Genomic DNA, 17,147 nt, shown 5'->3' with positions numbered 1-17,147 from the left:
ATTATACTTTTATATCCCATTTGGAATCATGTAGAGGTAGAATTGTTACTGAGTTGTCTGTCGGGAACAGTAGCAGTGAGACGGTCATTTATTCCCTGCGCTCCCAAAAGCGTACAATCTAGATTCTAAATCTGAACCTATCCTGGTACACCTTTTATATTCAGGTTGTGCGTCATCTTTGTGTCCATATTTCGAGAGTACCGAATTTCCCTACTTTCCGCATGGTGGATTTTTTTTAACTTTCAATATGTATTTTATATTTGTCCACCAAACACACTGCATTAATGAATTGGATGAGAAAAAATTCCTTCTTACCTAAATTACGCTTTAACTGAGACAAATTGACGATTTCTTATATATATTTTTTAATTGGGGGGAATTTCCCTACTTTCCGCACGGTGGATTTTTTTTAAATTTTAATATGTATTTTATATCTGTCCACCAAATACATTGTATCAATGAATTTGATGAGAAAATATTTTTTCTTGCATAAATTATGCTTTAACTGAGTTGGATAGACGATTTCTCAAATATTTCCATTAAATTGGGGGGAATTTCCCCACTTTCCGCACGGTGGATTTTTTTTAAATTTCAATATGTATTTTATATTTGTCCACCAAACACACTGCATTAATGAATTGGATGAGAAAAAATTCCTTCTTACCTAAATTACGCTTTAACTGAGTCAAATTGACAATTTCCTATATTTTTTTCTTCAATTGAGGGGAATTTCCCTACTTTCCGCACGGTGGATTTTTTTTAAATTTTAATATGTATTTTATATTTGTCCACCAAACACAATGCATTAATGAATTGGATGAGAAAAAATTCCTTCTTACCTAAATTACGCTTTAACTGAGTCAAATTGACAATTTCTTATATTTTTTTCTTCAATTGAGGGGAATTTCCCTACTTTCCGCACGGTGGATTTTTTTTAAATTTTAATATGTATTTTATATTCGTCCACCAAATACACTGTATTAATGAATTGGATGAGAAAATATTCTTTCCTGCATAAATTATTTTTTAACTGAGTTGGATGGACGATTTCTCAAATATTTCCATTAAATTGGGGGGAATTTCCCTACTTTCCGCACGGTGGATTTTTTTTAAATTTTAATATGTATTTTATATCTGTCCACCAAATACATTGTATTAATGAATTTGATGAGAAAATATTTTTTCTTGCATAAATTATGCTTTAACTGAGTTGGATAGACGATTTTTCAAATATTTCCATTAAATTGGGGGGAATTTCCCCACTTTCCGCACGGTGGATTTTTTTTAAATTTCAATATGTATTTTATATTTGTCCACCAAACACACTGCATTAATGAATTGGATGAGAAAAAATTCCTTCTTACCTAAATTACGCTTTAATTGAGTCAAATTGACAATTTCTTATATTTTTTTCTTCAATTGAGGGGAATTTCCCTACTTTCCGCACGGTGGATTTTTTTTAAATTTTAATATGTATTTTATATTCGTCCACCAAATACACTGTATCAATAAATTGGATGAGAAAAAATTAATTTGTGCATAAATGGGTTATTCCCTGCGCTCCCAAAAGCGTACAATCTAGATTCTAATTCTGAACCTATCCTGGTACACCTTTTATATTCAGGTTGTGCGTCATCTTTGTGTCCATATTTCGAGAGTACCGAATTTCGCTACTTTCCGCATGGTGGATTTTTTTTAACTTTTAATATGTATTTTATATTTGTCCACCAAACACACTGCATTAATGAATTGGATGAGAAAAAATTCCTTCTTACCTAAATTACGCTTTAACTGAGTCAAATTGACGATTTCTTATATATATTTTTTAATTGAGGGGGAATTCCCTACTTTCCGCACGGTGGATTTTTTTTAAATTTTAATATGTATTTTATATTTGTCCTCCAAACACACTGCATTAATGAATTGGATGAGAAAAAATTCCTTCTTGCCTAAATTACGCTTTAACTGAGTTAAATTTGAGATTTCCTATATTTTTTTCTTAAACTGGGGGGAATTTTTTTACTTTCCGCAAGGTGCATTTTTTTCACTGTACTGTTCACTGTATTACTGAATTGGATGAGAAAATATTATTTCCTGCATAAATGACGCTTTAACTGAGTTATTTTGACAATTTCCTAAAAATTTTCCTTTAATTGGGGGGTATTTCCCAACTTTCCGCATAGTGGAATTGTTTTAAAATTTAATATATGTTTTATATATCTTCATCAAATTCACTGTATTAATGAATTGGATGAGAAAAAATTATTTCTTGCATAAATTACGCTTCAACTCAGTTGAATTTTAGATTTTGTCGATAAATGAGCTTCTGAACAATAATTCATTTTATCGAGGAAAAAATGTGTTGTTTCAATCATTTTTGTTTTTTATTATGTTTCAGGTCTGTCGTCAGTTTCTAAAAGGGAGAATCACCTAATTTTTTGCATCCATGTAGCCGCAATTAAGTGAATTCGCGACAACTGTCGTGGAACATGGCGGGTTCAAATTTGGAAAAATTGGTAACTGTCCGCTGGAAGTGGCCGCTAGCTTTACCTAGGTAAAATTAGGTGTGGTAGAGTACTACGTATTTATCGTCATGATTTTTGTAAAAGAATGAAAGTGACAAGAGAGAGAGGCAGAGAGCTAGACTACATAACTATGAATTTTATATACCTAAGTCTCAGTGATGATCCATCTTGGATTAGTTGAGCTCTAGGATAGGTACCGTACCGTACCGGTACCATATTTGAGGTGAAAAAATTGAACTCGTGCTCTGAAACTGCGATGTCAAGGTTTTTTTTAATATTTTGAATTGCCTAGTTAGACTTCAACTGCCATATCACATTATGTTCTGATGTTTGTCCGGATACGGTACTGGTAATGATTTAAATTAATCGTGTTGGTTTTTTTTTCTTAATGCTATGAAAATATACTTTTTCCTTTGGTGAATCAAACTATTTTTTTCTGAGGAATTCAATGGTAACGTTTTTAGATTGCGCTTGCTTTTATTATATTCTGCAGTGTCGGTTTGCCTATATGGAGGCCCAGACTGTCCTAAATAGAGGGGTTTGCACTTATTGTTATAATTGATGTATATTTCAATGTGGGACTATTCTTGGAGTCGCAGACTGTCTTGTAAATCAACCGTCTTGTAAAGGAAGGGTATGCTCTAACTGTTATAATTGATGTCTTTCAATGTGGGGCTATTCTCGAAATCGTAGAACTATGCGGTACTGTGCCTTGCGTTACGAATGGCCGAGTGTTATTGGTGCTATTGCAGTATACTGTGGTTGAAGACAGGATATGTATATTCATCTAACTTTTAAATGTAGTCAATTTTTTATTTACGTGACAAATAAACATACTGTTCATGCCAGATTTTTAGTTATCTTGGTTTAAATATGGCAACTCAAGAATTGGAATTGTCTCTTCTGTCAAGGTTCCAAGGAGTTTCTCTCGGAGCTTTATTTGGGGACTGTTTGGGAGCTAAATTTGAAAATAATTGGAGCATTTTGCCATATGAAAAAGTTATCTCTTATTATGAAACAATCAAAGATAAGGTTGCTATGGAAACACCAAAAGCTGATTCTGGTTTTGTTCATTACACTGATGACACCTGCATGACCTTTGACCTTGCTAAATCGCTGACTAAAAATAGGAAGTTCAAGCCACAAGATGTCGCTAAGCGATTTACAGAGACGTTTTTTGCTTCGCCAAAAGAAAGGAATTACGGAAAACATGTTGCGAAAGTCTTTAGTGAACTGAAAGAAAACAGTTGCCGTGGTGATGTTTATAAACCAGCAAGTGAACAGTTTGGTGGTTCTGGTTCCTATGGAAACGGTTCCGCTATGAGGGTTTCACCAGTTGCTTTGTTACATCATGATAATATTATCGAGATGTTAACCTTGGTAGTTGCGCAATCTAAGCTAACCCACACAAACCCAAGAGGAATCAACGGTGCCGTACTACAAGCGCTTGCAATTGAAAAAGCTATGACATCGGGAAAAATTGATAATGCTAAAATATTTTGCCAAGAATTATTAGATCAATTTAAAGAAATCACACCTATTAAAGAAGACATGGAAATTTTTGAAAATGGAATGTCAAATGTGATGGAATTACTTGAAAAAGAGAGTGAAGTTACACCAAGAGAAATTGTCTCGAAACTTGGTACGGGTGTGTTAGCTATCCAGGCCGTTCCGCCAGCAATTTTCTTTTTCTTACACTCACTAAAAACTAACAATGTTCCAACATTATCAACTTACAATGGCATGGTTAGAACTGTTCTTTACGCCACTTCTGTGAGCCATGACTCTGACACAGTTGCTTGTATGGCAGGGGCAATAGCTGGCGCATATTATGGAGTGGATTCTATCCCATCAGAATGGGTCACAGCTTGTGAGGGTTCTGATAAGGCTATGAAACTTGCTAATAAGCTGTATAAAATGAATGAGAACAGTAGAAAGAATAAAAAATCTTGAATCGTTGTAGGGTGAATGGCTCTCGGGGTTTTGTTGTCGTCTCTATAGATTCACTCATCATTGTCTTTATTTTCTTATTGAGTTCTCGCGGCCTTGTTTTGAATATTCCTAAAAAGGGCTGTGAATTTATAGGCTCTTCTAATTGATGATTTCAGCTATATTAAAATACAAGCTATTCTCATAGTTTATAGTACAAATTTTTAATATATATTAAAATATAAATATTACTGTTTCATTTTTCAAATTTACCTGTTTGCAGTAAGATGTCTATTTTATTCGTACTAAATATCTTTGATTGTTTCTGACAGGATACAGAAAAACAATTAACATCCTTTTCCAATCATTATTCGATTCCAAGATACCTTATCTGATGGGCTATCAATGTGGCCTTTTCAATTGGTGTACATGAAACTGGACTTAAGTATCGCATAGATATAGACTTATTGAATTTCTTAGCAAGTGCTGGACCTAGTAAGTTCAACTTTTGAATACTTCGAAGATGGAGGGGGTGTCAGAAAACTATTACATTTGTATACTTCTCCCTGGGACAATTTTATCAAAATAAATCTGTTCATATTTAATTATTGGGAAAATTTTCTTTTCAAGATCTGCTACAATTATTTTTTTGTTGGCATTGCAATATTTTATTTAGTTTGCCTACTTTATTTGCATTTTCATGTTTTTGATGTTGACCTCGTGGGTCTGGAATAATAAACAAAAGAGAATATCGGTCAGAGACCGAAGACTTATCGATCGAAAGTTAGGGGATCCCCCAAAACAGCGCCCTCACTCCATAGTGACACCTTGCGTCCCATCACTAATCAATTAAGAACTCGCTTGAATGCACATGCAAAATCTGGAGCAGATTCAATCTCGCTTTCGTGAGATATGGCGTGCATCTAACAGACATACAGACAGACAAATACCTATCAACATACTTACCAATTAAAATCGATAAGTAATGAGTCTCTGCAATACTCTTCTGAGTCCACCAATAAAATTTTTGCTTTTTTGTACTTGTTGGGTTGTTCATAAAATTTTTTATGATTTTCCATCTATGTAAATATTGCCTATCATTGCATTCTGTTCAGACAATATTTTTGTGTTTATAGCTTATTTACAATCATCCCCAGCTAATATTTCTCTATTTCGGAGTTAATAAGCCTACTGAGGCCACTACTTGTACATAATATGTACCGGTAAGTCTTTTTTGAAAGTCCCAGCTCAGCATTACTACTAGCATTTTTACTGTGCTATAATATTTGTGTTTACAGTATTACTATAAAGTTCATTGCAGTAATATTTTCTTTATTCTGAATATGTATCATTGTATTGTGCTGTGTTTTAATCATTTGCTTCATATATTCACAGCTAAATAAAAGTTATAAATTAATATATTATCTGGGAATGGCTGCACAAGAATTAACACTTTTATCAAAGTTTCAAGGAGTATCTCTCGGTGCACTATTTGGAGATTGTTTGGGAGCTAACTTTGAAAATGACTGGAAAACACTTCCTTATGAAACTGTGAAATCATATTATGATACCATCAATGACGAAGTTACTGACGCACGAAGATCTGGATTTTCTAGCATCGAAGAAGGTTATGTGCGATATACCGATGACACGTGCATGACCTTTGACCTGGGGGAATCTTTAGTCAGGATGAAAATCTACGATCCCAATGATATTTCTAAGCGTTTTTCAGATACTTATTTCCGTTCCCCACTGGGTAGGAACTACGGTAATCATGTTACGGATTGTTTTCGGAAACGAAGAATCGATGAATACAAACATGATGTTTATAGAGCGGCCAGCGAACAATTTATGAGAACGGGATCGTTCGGTAATGGATCTGCAATGCGTGTGTCTCCCGTCACGTTATTCCACCACGATAATATCCCTGAAATGGTGGCTCTTGCTGCGGACCAATCAAGACTTACTCATTCAAATCCGAAGGGTATTAATGGTGCTGTACTTCAGGCGCTTGCGATTGAAAAAGCTATGACATCGGGAAAAATTGAAGACACTGAAAAATTCTGTCACGAGTTAATTGCACAGCTGAAAGAAGTCACTCCGGCTAAAGAAGAGTTGGAAATTTACGAAGAAAAAATAGAAAGTGTAGTTGGTTTATTGAAAGCCGAAAATGGGGTTTCCCCTGGGGAGATAATTGAAAAACTCGGGACGGATGTACGTGCCACTGAATCAGTTCCAGCTGCGATATTTTTCTTTTTATACACTTTAAATCGAAACCAAATACCTGAGTTATCTAGTTACAATGGAATGGTGCGTTGTGTTATATCAGCTGCAGCTGTTGGCCATGACTCTGACACGATAGCTTCTATGGCAGGAGCAATAGCTGGGGCTTATTATGGGGTCGAATTCATTCCCACAGAGTGGGTTTGGGCTTGTGAGGCATCCAGAAAGGCATTGAAACTTGCAAATGCATTACATGATATTAATCAAGGTATAGAGAAGAGCAGCGGATGCTCTTTAATGTAAAACAAGAGAGCGATGCTCAAATATATGGACACGTCTGTTCGCAGTACAGTACGGTTTACCGTACCGTCAGATCACAGTCTACAAATATATTCACACCAAGCGTAGCAGTACAGTCGGACACAAAATGGCGTCCGCTGTCCGCAGAACGTTCAGTGACGTCATAGCAAACAAAAACAAAGCTCACAGAAATATTTGAAATAAATAAAAGCAATTGGTCCAACGTTTTTTTTATATTTCCACTAGGTGTCCAAAAGGTGTCAAAGAACAACATAACAACAAAACGATCGTTATGTCCACTAAACGTGTCCAATAATTCTTTTTGTTAAGCCGGCGGCGTAACCCGGAATATATCAAGACTCCTAAAAAGCATTTCAAGCTACAATAATTGCTTGATACAGAAAAATGATTTTATTACTTATCGATCTCTACACATAATGTGTAGTTTCAGCATATACTTGTGCAATGTTTTAAAATTTACAGTTTAAATATTTTATCCAGAATGGACTGCCATTTTTCAGGTTTTTCTATCTTTAATATTACTAGACAGCTGCTTGTTTTTGAATATTTTATTACAATCTTTTGAGTTTGTGTCTTTTATGCACTGAAACAATTTTATATAAACGGTAATTGTGATTATTAATTCTGTGTGTTTGAGGTTGAAGGTTATTATTAACACCCTTTGTAAGTCTTTTTTATATCAATCCCACTTTACACCTTACTATTTTGTCTTGATTTTTTCACCTATTTTAATCCAGAACATTCCAATTAATGTACTGATTGATTTTGTAACTTATATACATCATATTTTCGATTGCCATATTGTTGGATTTTAGATTGTGTGCGTGCTAATAATGTATTATCTGAGAACAAGCTCTTGGATAAGCTGGTTATAAATTATAATACATTTTGGAGTATCGAAATCTTACTTGCCCAATCTATTGATTACTCATATTTTCTTTCTAGCATGTGAGTTCAAAGGAAATTATCTTATAATTTCATCCTGATATTTTAAGTGAAATAATTGTACATATGCGCCAAATATTTTTATCACTTGTTCCTTCTCACTTGCCTTTTTGCAATATATTTATCAGAGCTCCCGAAGTATGTGCACCAAAATGGGGCACAACCTGAAACCTAACCTGGTACACATACTTCAGGAGCACCTATTTATCAATTCCGTTTGTGATTTCTCTTTTTAACTATGCTATTCATTATTATATGACCTTATTTAGCAAGAATTATTTTTACTGGTGATACATTTCAATAAAATGTTCCATACCTGGAGACTTATCGATCTTGATCGGTAAGTATGTTGATAGGTATTTTTCTGTCTGTTAGATGCACGCGATATCTCACGAAAGCGAGATTGAATATGCTCCAGATTTTGCATGTGCATTCATCATATCTCGGACCAGTAGCCTATTGATTTTGGGCGAATTATGTCGTATAATTAGCGTGTTATTAATTAATCAGTGATGAGACACAAGGTGTCACTGCACTATGGAGTAAGAGCGCTGTTTTGGTGGATCCCCTAACTTTCGATCGATAAGTCTTCGGTCTCTGACCGATATTCTTGTTGAATGTTTGAATCATTACTTATCGATCTTGATTGGTAGGTATTTGTCTGTTAGATACACGCGATATCTCACGGAAGCGAGGTTGCATCTGCTCTTTGCATGTGCATTCATCATATCTCGGACCAGAAGCCTATTGATTTTGGATGAATAATATCGTATAATTAGCGAGTTATTGAATAATTAGTGATGGACACGCGGTGTCGCTATTGAGTTAGAGCGAAGGATACACGTCGCTAGATCGATAAGTATTAAGGCGTACTGTATTAGCTACGACATGCAGGATAGGGATAGGATTTACATATTTATCCTGAGAGAGAGGAAAGCCGATAAGACGGCTTATCCATATGGCGAACCACGGCCTCTCGTCCGGTTACCATTCCAAGTCGGGTATGGGATTAGTTATATTGTTTCGGAAGCATGGACTTGGTGGTGGAGGAAGCCGTAACCGACCACCGGTTACGTGAACCACCCAATGACGGCGAGGAGTCCTCTCGCACATAACCATCCCTGCATGGGATTCGAACCTGCGAACCCACGCAGAGTAATTAGAGGTGCGGTGGCGAGCGTATTTCTAACGCTTAGCCCGTTGATCCGCAGCTACAATATTAATGACGATGTGCTACTACTAGATGCGAATCTGCGTTTTTACACATGGGTATCGTGAAATCACTTCAGCCCTTATGAGATGGCAAACCAGTAACCCACAGCCCACAAGGGTTACGGTACACATCCTTGTTTTTCACTACAGCACTAGGCTATTATTTCTCAAATCATTCGAAAGGTTGCATGTGCAATACATTTTTTTAAATGCTTGTCTAGTTGATGATAGTTTTCCTCTGAACAAGATACTGATCAGGGATGGGTTACTGAAACATCCATAAACGCTTCGAATAGTATAAAATTATTCGAGAAGGCAAAAGTAGAAACTGAATCACTAGAAGGTCTGGACAATGTGCAGGATGAACACTCTTCTGAAATTGTGAAAAATGTCAATGAAACTGAAAAAACTTTGAAACATCCTACGATGAAAAGAAGTATATATGAAAGGCATTACAGCAATTCATTGGCAGACATTGTGAAAAATGTCGATGAAACTGAAAAAATCTTCGGAAATAAAAGAGTAAAAAACACAAGAAGAATAAAACGTAAAAGTCAACCAAGACGTCACGAAATAGCAAGTAATGACAATGATAGTCGCTTTGTCTGCAAGATTTGCGGAGAAGTGTCCGTAAACCAGCGAGCTTTGGATTCCCATCAACGTATCCACACAAAACCATTTAAATGTGAATTTTGCAAGAAATGTTTCGAAGGTGCTTGGCGGTTGAGATATCATTTGAAAATACATACAAATGAAAAACCGTTTTCATGTGAATTATGTGGGAAAAGCTTCAGGTATCGATATAAATTACGTAATCATATTGCTAATCACGAAGCACCATACAAATGTGAACTATGTGGAATGGAGTTTTCTCTAAAGGCAACTTTGAAAAGACATGTTTTGAATCGCCCAAAAAACCTGGAAAATCATACTTGTTTAACATGTGGAATCTCATTTTGTCGTAGAATAAACTTCAATAATCATATGGTCTGTCACAGCAACATAAGACCATATCCATGTGAAATATGTGGGGCAGATTTTAAAACTAAACCAGCCTTGAACATGCACAAAAACTGTCATTCAAGAAAACAAATTCGATGCGAAATTTGTAATGAAAGTTATATATATAAAGATTATTTGGACCGCCATATGCAGTCTGAACATGGATCAAAAAGAAAAGATGGAAATAACGCGAGCACTTCTTCTATAATTTCTAGTACAAAGTCTGTGAAAAGTGCTCAAAGTGGAATAAATAACGCGAGCCCTTCTTCCATAATTTCTAGTACAAAGTCTGTGAAAAGTGAAGTCAAATTTGGGAACTCTCAAAGTGGAATGAATCTATTGAATGTTATAAAGGAAGGAATAATTTTCAAACCTATCAAACTGAAAAAAGTAGAATAAGATTTTCATATTTGTCTCAGGGGATAATGATCAGGGGATCATTTTTGAAAAAATTGTACATTATAAATATGATTTGTACCCGGGATGCCAGTTAATGATTAAAATAAATCATAACCGTGAACGATCTGAAATCGGTTAACCATTCCCAGCCATACTGATAACCTTTTCTTGCGGTTCAGATACTTCTGCTTATAATCGATATAGTACATTTTTTATTTTATTTAGAACATATTTTCATTAGAAAATTTTGTGTGTGGCGTTTTTGACATCTGATTATTTTCTTATTTAACCTCTGACTTCGAACTACCTCCTACCCTCTACTACCTTCAAAATTTTTACTTTTATTTTCAATCTCTACAAACCTGGGCTGTTGAGCATGAAACATACCTAATTAACGTTGAATTGATGAAAATGAAAACTCTAAAATCTCTAGGATTGTTAGTGGCATTAATTCTCAGTTAATATCGACAATTTTTGGTTTGATTATCACCATTAAAAGTCTGAGATTTCTACTCTGTGGTTTTTGAAAAACTGCTTCAATGAAAACTTACTAAATTCAACAGCCCTGTGTTATTTGTGCGCAAATTTCCTTGTTTAGCGTAATTTCAATTTATGATATAATTCAACTGAAGATCCACCTGTGATCATATGAAGATCCTTTCCACCCTGTTAATCTTGGAATGGCGAAAAACTGTTTGATAAGATCTCCCCAAACCTTAATACTCAAAAAGATCATTTCAAAATATATTAGAGCACTGGCCCACAAACCTATTAAAAATTGCTAGAGTTATTGATAAATTTGATTTTCCTACAGTGTGGGGATTTTCTTCCTATTTTAAAGTGGAAGTAGGATAGGATAGGATTTACATATTTATCCCGGGGGAGAGGAAAGCCGATAAGACAGCTTATTCATATGGCGAACCACGGCCTCTCGTCCGGTTACCTTTCCAAGTCGGGTATGGGATTAGTTTTACTGTATTATTTGTTTTCGGAAGCATGGACTTGGTGGTGGAGGAAGCCGTAACCGACCAGCGGTTACGTGAACCACCCAACGACGGCGAGGAGTCCAGCAATCCTCTCGCACATAACCATCCCTGCATGGGATTCGAACCTGCGAACCCACGCAGAGTAATTAGAGGTGCGGTGGCGAGCGTATTCCTAACGCTTAGCCCGTTGAGCCACACCGCCGCGCCTTGAGCCACACCGCCGTGCCACGCCGTGTTTTATATTTGTGCAACAAAAGTGGGCCATGAAAGGAAAAAGGTTGAGAACCACTGTATAAGAGACTGTAAATATTCCAGTCTGGTAAACAAATCCAACTCATGATCTTGGTGGTAATCACAACAATTTTAACCGGACCTCCTGAAGTATGCGCACCAAGATGGCGCACAACCTGAACTCAGGTTGTGTACCAGGTTAGGGTTCAGGTTGTGTGACATCTTGGTGCGCATACTTAGGAAGTACCTTCTAACCTTTCTATTATTCTAAAAACTTACCATTTACATTAAATTTTTACTAGAGGTATTAGTGCAAAGTGAAGCTGTAATGGTTTAATTACTTCTCATAACAAGTTGTGTTGGATTCCTACAGAAATGCTGCACAGGACTATTGTGATGCCTGCAGGTAAGAATTTTTTTTTTATTTGGCTTTCACTCCGAACAGCACTTTATCTATCTATTACACCCTAGTTTAAGTGGTGGGCAGATTATCAGATTGGTAACCCGCTCCAACATAATTGGGTCCAAGAATCCAACTCGTCCGCTGCATTTATACTGTAGAAAAATAGATTTATATTGTGGAGCCAATAATATCTGCTAGTCAGTAACAATTTCTTCCGCTAATGAATTTGGAGCAAATGATAGGATAGGATTTACATATTTATCCCGGGGGAGAGGAAAGCCGATAAGACGGCTTATCCATATGGCGAACCACGGCCTCTCGTCCGGTTACCATTCCAAGTCGGGTATGGGATTAGTTATACTGTTTGTTTTCGGAAGCATGGACTTGGTGGTGAAGGAAGCCGTAACCGACCAGCGGTTACGTGAACCACCCAACGACAGCGAGGAGTCCAGCAATCCTCTTGCACATAACCATCCCTGCATGGGATTCGAACCAACGCAGAGTAATTAGAGGTGCGGTGGCGAGAGTATTCCTTACACTCAGCCCGTTGAGCCACACCGCCGCGCCTAAATATTATGTGGGTTAAAAATGATAAGTGAGTTACAACAGTGGGTCAGTGGCCAAAAAATCCTGGGACCCATTGATGGTCTGTTTATGGCTGCAAAATTAAATGGCAACAACAAACCAGTCATTTTTACATAATATTTATCCCAACAGAAATTACCGTAATTCAGAGTTGATAGTTGTTTTCCATCAGTGAGTTTTTGGAATGGCGGTTTATATATTTAAGCCAGGGATTCACGAACCCCCTTAGGTACTTGGAAGGCAATCGAGTTTTTGTGTGTTGCTGTTTTTAATATCCTTAATTGCTACCAGAGAAAAATGCGTGCCAATTGACGTAGATTTTCATTGATCTTGCTTTGTTGTGATTGTGACGCAACAATGTGAAATTTGCATGCAAACTGAAATTTCTAAGGCAGTGTGCTGCGAGCATTCGAGAAAGCGATTATGCTTATTGAAACTTGGGAAAGATTTTTACGAATTCATCAGTTAGGCAGATGAAGGGCAATAATATCAAAGCGAAGATTAAATTTAGTTACATACTTACATTATGGTCAATAAATTGTTGTTGCAACAGATTGTTAGTCAATATGTCACAACTTTGCTCGATGCCCGATTACGGGGGTTCGCGTTGATTGTTTCGTGACTTGGGGGGGGGGGGTCTTGTACGTGACAGAAAAAGGGTTGAGAACCCCTGATTTAAGGAGATGCTCCCACATACCAAAATCATTATTGAGCAACGCTACATTATTAAATATATAATAAACAATAAATATTTTTAGACAATATTTTTGTCGAAAAAAGTGCGGCCCACTTTGGGGTCTTGACCCATAGGTTGAGAAACACTGGTCTACATGAATGAATGCAAATTCTATATGTCTTCTAAATCTGTAAATAACATATATGCTTTTAATTTTCAGGTCGGCACACAGCATCATTAATATTTCTTCACGGATCTGGGGACACAGGGGTCGGTATTCAGAGCTGGATTGCTGACTGCTTCGATGGTACAGGAGATAAACAAGGATTTAATTTCAACCATATTAAGGTGGGTGAGGCTAAAAAGGCAGCGGTTCACAAACTTTTTTTTATCTTTTTGCCCCCTGAGATGTTTTTTTAATTTTCATTGGATTCTGACAGGTATTTTATTTGCTGTGTTTAAAGAATAAATGCATTGCTGTCAGAGAATCTAAATTAATGAAGTCGTACGTGGATAGGATAGGATTTACATATTTATTCCAGGAGAGAGAAAGGGCGATAAGATGGCTTAACCATATGGCGAACAACGGCCTCTCGTCCGGTTACCAGTCCAGGCCGGGTATGGGATTAATTAGCCAGGTGTTTTCGGAAGCACGGACTTGACGTGCCTAGCGAAGTTTGATGAAAAAATGAATTTAAACAAGATAAATTGTATCAAAAAATATAGTGCGTTCTCTGAGACAAGAGGTGGTTCAGGGCAGTGTTGGGAATGCTCAACTGCAGATTCTGTTGACCTTTGCGCGACCTGATCCGTAACTCTGGGATTAGACCAATTTTATATATGATAAAAAGTGTGTACAACTGTGAAAAAAGTGTTGCAACTAGAAAATGTAAACTGTCGATCCACATAAATAGTGGAAAGTTATCATAAACTCATTTTTTTAAGTGCAATAGTATTTATGTGTTATCATGTGTATAAAAAGTGATGTTTTTATTAAAATAAAATAAAAACTCTGGGATTAGAGACTAACCTCGAAACTCTTGAAACCCACATTTTCCGGCTTCGCTAGCCGTTTCAGAATTACTTCATTATTTAATTATCGCCCCTGTTTCTAACATAAATTGAAACAGTCTAAAAAATTTTAGGTTATATATCCAACAGCACCACCTCAGCCATATACCCCAATGAACGGTAGAATCAGTAACGTTTGGTTCGACCGCCACAAAATATCTTACGATACTCCTGAAATTGCAAAATCTGTGGATGAAATGTCGGACAAACTGATTCAGGTATTATTTTCAATAATTGCAGTGGCTCTTTCATATTTTTTTCAATTCGTATTTTCAATTTTATTGAAAAACTCCCTAAAAAATCTCACACTACTGAAATGACATATCCAACCCATTTGCCTCTAGTTTAGTGCAGAATCCCTTGAATGTATAGAATAAAGACTATCATTTATAGAGGTTAAATTTAATAATTGGCGTGTCAGGTATGAGCAGAGTTAACTCGTGATTTTCTATGGGAGAAGCCATATCTGCTCAGCGATTCAATGAACCACTTTGCAATGGTGAGGAGTACAGGAATCCTCTAGCACGGTGGTTCTAACCATTTTTTCAAGCGACCCAAAAACATGCTAAAATATTACGACCCAGTTTTGGCTTGCGACCCATAGGTTCGAAAACACATGGCGCGGCGGTGTGGCTCAACGGGCTAAGCGTTAGGAATACGCTCGCCACCGCACCTCTGATTACTCTGCGTGGGTTCGCAGGGATGGTTATGTGCGAGAGGATTGCTGGACTCCTCGCCGTCGTTGGGTGGTTCACGTAACCGCTGGTCGGTTACGTCTTCCTCCACCACCAAGTCCATGCTTCCGTAAACAAACAATACAGTAAAACTAATCCCATACCCGACTTGGAATGGTAACCGGACGAGAGGCCGTGGTTCGCCATATGGATAAGCCGTATTATCGGCTTTCCTCTCCCCCGGGATAAATATGTAAATCCTATCCTCCTATCCTATCCACAGCTCCAGAACTCAAATACCAGAATACAGACTGATCATTGGGTCAATGTCAAGCGGGTTACTAACACTTAGTGTGAACTGTGAAGTTTGAAATACTTGTATCTTGTATAAGGCTAAGTCCTAATTAAAGCAGTAAATTTGGGAATTATTCTTACCATACCAAACACGGACTGGCAATCAGGTGAGAGTTCGTGTTTTACAATACGAGTCATTTTTCTATACCACTGGTATAAATACAAAATCAGTGCCAAGATCTGTTAAGTTTTATTTTTCAGGCAGAGGTGAAGGCTGGAATACCTCCATCTCGCATCCTTGTTGGAGGATTCTCAATGGGAGGTTCAATGGCGCTTCATCTTGGTTTTCGAAATCATTTGGATCTTGGAGGAGTATTTGCTCTGTCATCATTTCTCAGTGCTGAATCTACTGTCTATGATTCAATAATAGAACATCAAAAAACTGAAAACTCCATGCCAGAACTATTCATGGCTCATGGAACTAAAGATCCTCTTGTATTGTTTGAGTGGGGAAAGAAAACATTTCAAAAATTAACTTCCTTGGGGGTTAAAGGTCAATTTCATAAGTTTAAATATTTTCATGAGATTGGTTTCAAAGAGTTATTGATGCTTAGAAATTGGATTGTAGAACGAATACCAAATGACACAAATTCATGACTGTAGTGCTGGGTGGACTCGACTAGGATTCGAGTCAAATACTCGATGTGACTGGAGGTATATTAGCAGAAAGGCTCGACTAGGCTCATCTATCCGCCATAAGCTTGTTGAAGCAACTCAAAATAGGTCGTGTTGATGCCAACCTGGTTTGAAATTAGGAGAATATTTATTGTGAGATGGAAGTATTAAAAAACTTCATAAACCCACTCACATTCACAAGAAAGACTGTTACTGAGTCGTGCTACAGTCTGTGATACAAGTGTTGAAACCTACTACCGTAAGACAGTGTCTTATTTCAATTTTCTTTCGAAAAATAACACTAGGGTTCATTTTCGGGGGATGTCTTGTACTTATATTTATCAAAAACAAAATTGAAGGGTACAATGTTTTGGAGATTTTCAAATATAAAAACCGATATCCATTTACTTAAAATGACACGGTTTAGATTAATCATTTAAAACGTATGGGAGAGATTTCTTGCTATCGATTAGGTAAAAAAAAATTTGTGTTATTGACTATCTTATTTTCGGGTCAACACGGTAAAAGGGTCTTATATTTTTATTTCATCGTGTGCTGTAACTGTCTTTGTTGGACGAGAGCGTAACTCTTACACTTTTAACTTCGTTCAAAGTTTTATACTGGTTTTCCTGGTATCACTGCATTTTATTTATTTGTCCGTTTGTTGTTGTTTTGTTTCATGTCAGAGTGACCAAAATAAAATGATTGAATAATATACCTTATAGGAAATAAGGAAACCATATATATATATGTATATGTTCTTCATAGTTCAATTTTTATCTGAGGGAGTAAAAATTATAGGACGGCTCAATCACGTAGCAAATCGCGACCTTTTGTCAGTTTAGCAAGTTTATGTTAATTAACAGTTTGCCAGTCAGACAGTCAGTCTTTTGCATGAAACTTGAAGCAGTAACTGGCCACCACTTGATAATTATGTGACCTTTTGTCAGTTTAGCAAGTTTATGTTAATTAACAGTTTGCCAGTCAGACAGTCAG

The 17,147-nt window shown here is 36.6% G+C and overlaps 4 protein-coding genes across 5 annotated transcripts; all 4 read left to right on the top strand.

Annotated features, from left to right (window-relative positions):
- Positions 1-3,398: 3,398 nt before the first annotated feature.
- Positions 3,399-4,478, top strand: LOC120329749 (ADP-ribosylhydrolase ARH3-like). The gene has a single exon (XM_039396526.2). It carries the CDS (start codon positions 3,399-3,401, stop codon positions 4,476-4,478), a length of 1,080 nt encoding a protein of 359 aa, XP_039252460.2.
- A 1,396-nt stretch (positions 4,479-5,874) lies between these two features.
- Positions 5,875-8,264, top strand: LOC120329753 (ADP-ribosylhydrolase ARH3-like). The gene has a single exon (XM_039396531.2). The coding sequence runs from the start codon at positions 5,886-5,888 to the stop codon at positions 6,978-6,980; it is 1,095 nt and encodes a 364-aa protein (XP_039252465.2). The 5' UTR covers positions 5,875-5,885; the 3' UTR covers positions 6,981-8,264.
- A 1,135-nt stretch (positions 8,265-9,399) lies between these two features.
- Positions 9,400-12,076, top strand: LOC120329528 (zinc finger and BTB domain-containing protein 41-like). Its single transcript, XM_039396174.2, has one exon. The coding sequence runs from the start codon at positions 9,582-9,584 to the stop codon at positions 10,554-10,556; it is 975 nt and encodes a 324-aa protein (XP_039252108.2). The 5' UTR covers positions 9,400-9,581; the 3' UTR covers positions 10,557-12,076.
- Positions 12,042-16,850, top strand: LOC120329530 (lysophospholipase-like protein 1). 2 transcript variants are annotated; one of them, XM_078118266.1, is made up of 4 exons: positions 12,042-12,179; positions 13,658-13,785; positions 14,583-14,747; positions 15,738-16,850. In XM_078118266.1, exons 1-4 carry the CDS (start codon positions 12,149-12,151, stop codon positions 16,131-16,133), a joined length of 720 nt encoding a protein of 239 aa, XP_077974392.1. In that variant the 5' UTR covers positions 12,042-12,148; the 3' UTR covers positions 16,134-16,850. The 2 variants fall into 2 exon arrangements, with proteins under 2 accessions (XP_077974392.1, XP_039252112.2); XM_039396178.2 differs by lacking the exon at positions 14,583-14,747.
- Positions 16,851-17,147: the final 297 nt, after the last annotated feature.

Source organism: Styela clava, chromosome 12 (genome assembly GCF_964204865.1).
Source record: "Styela clava chromosome 12, kaStyClav1.hap1.2, whole genome shotgun sequence".
Lineage (NCBI taxonomy): Eukaryota > Metazoa > Chordata > Ascidiacea > Stolidobranchia > Styelidae > Styela > Styela clava.
The sequence above is the reverse complement of the archived record's forward strand: the minus strand, read 5'-3'. Positions and strand labels throughout refer to the sequence as shown.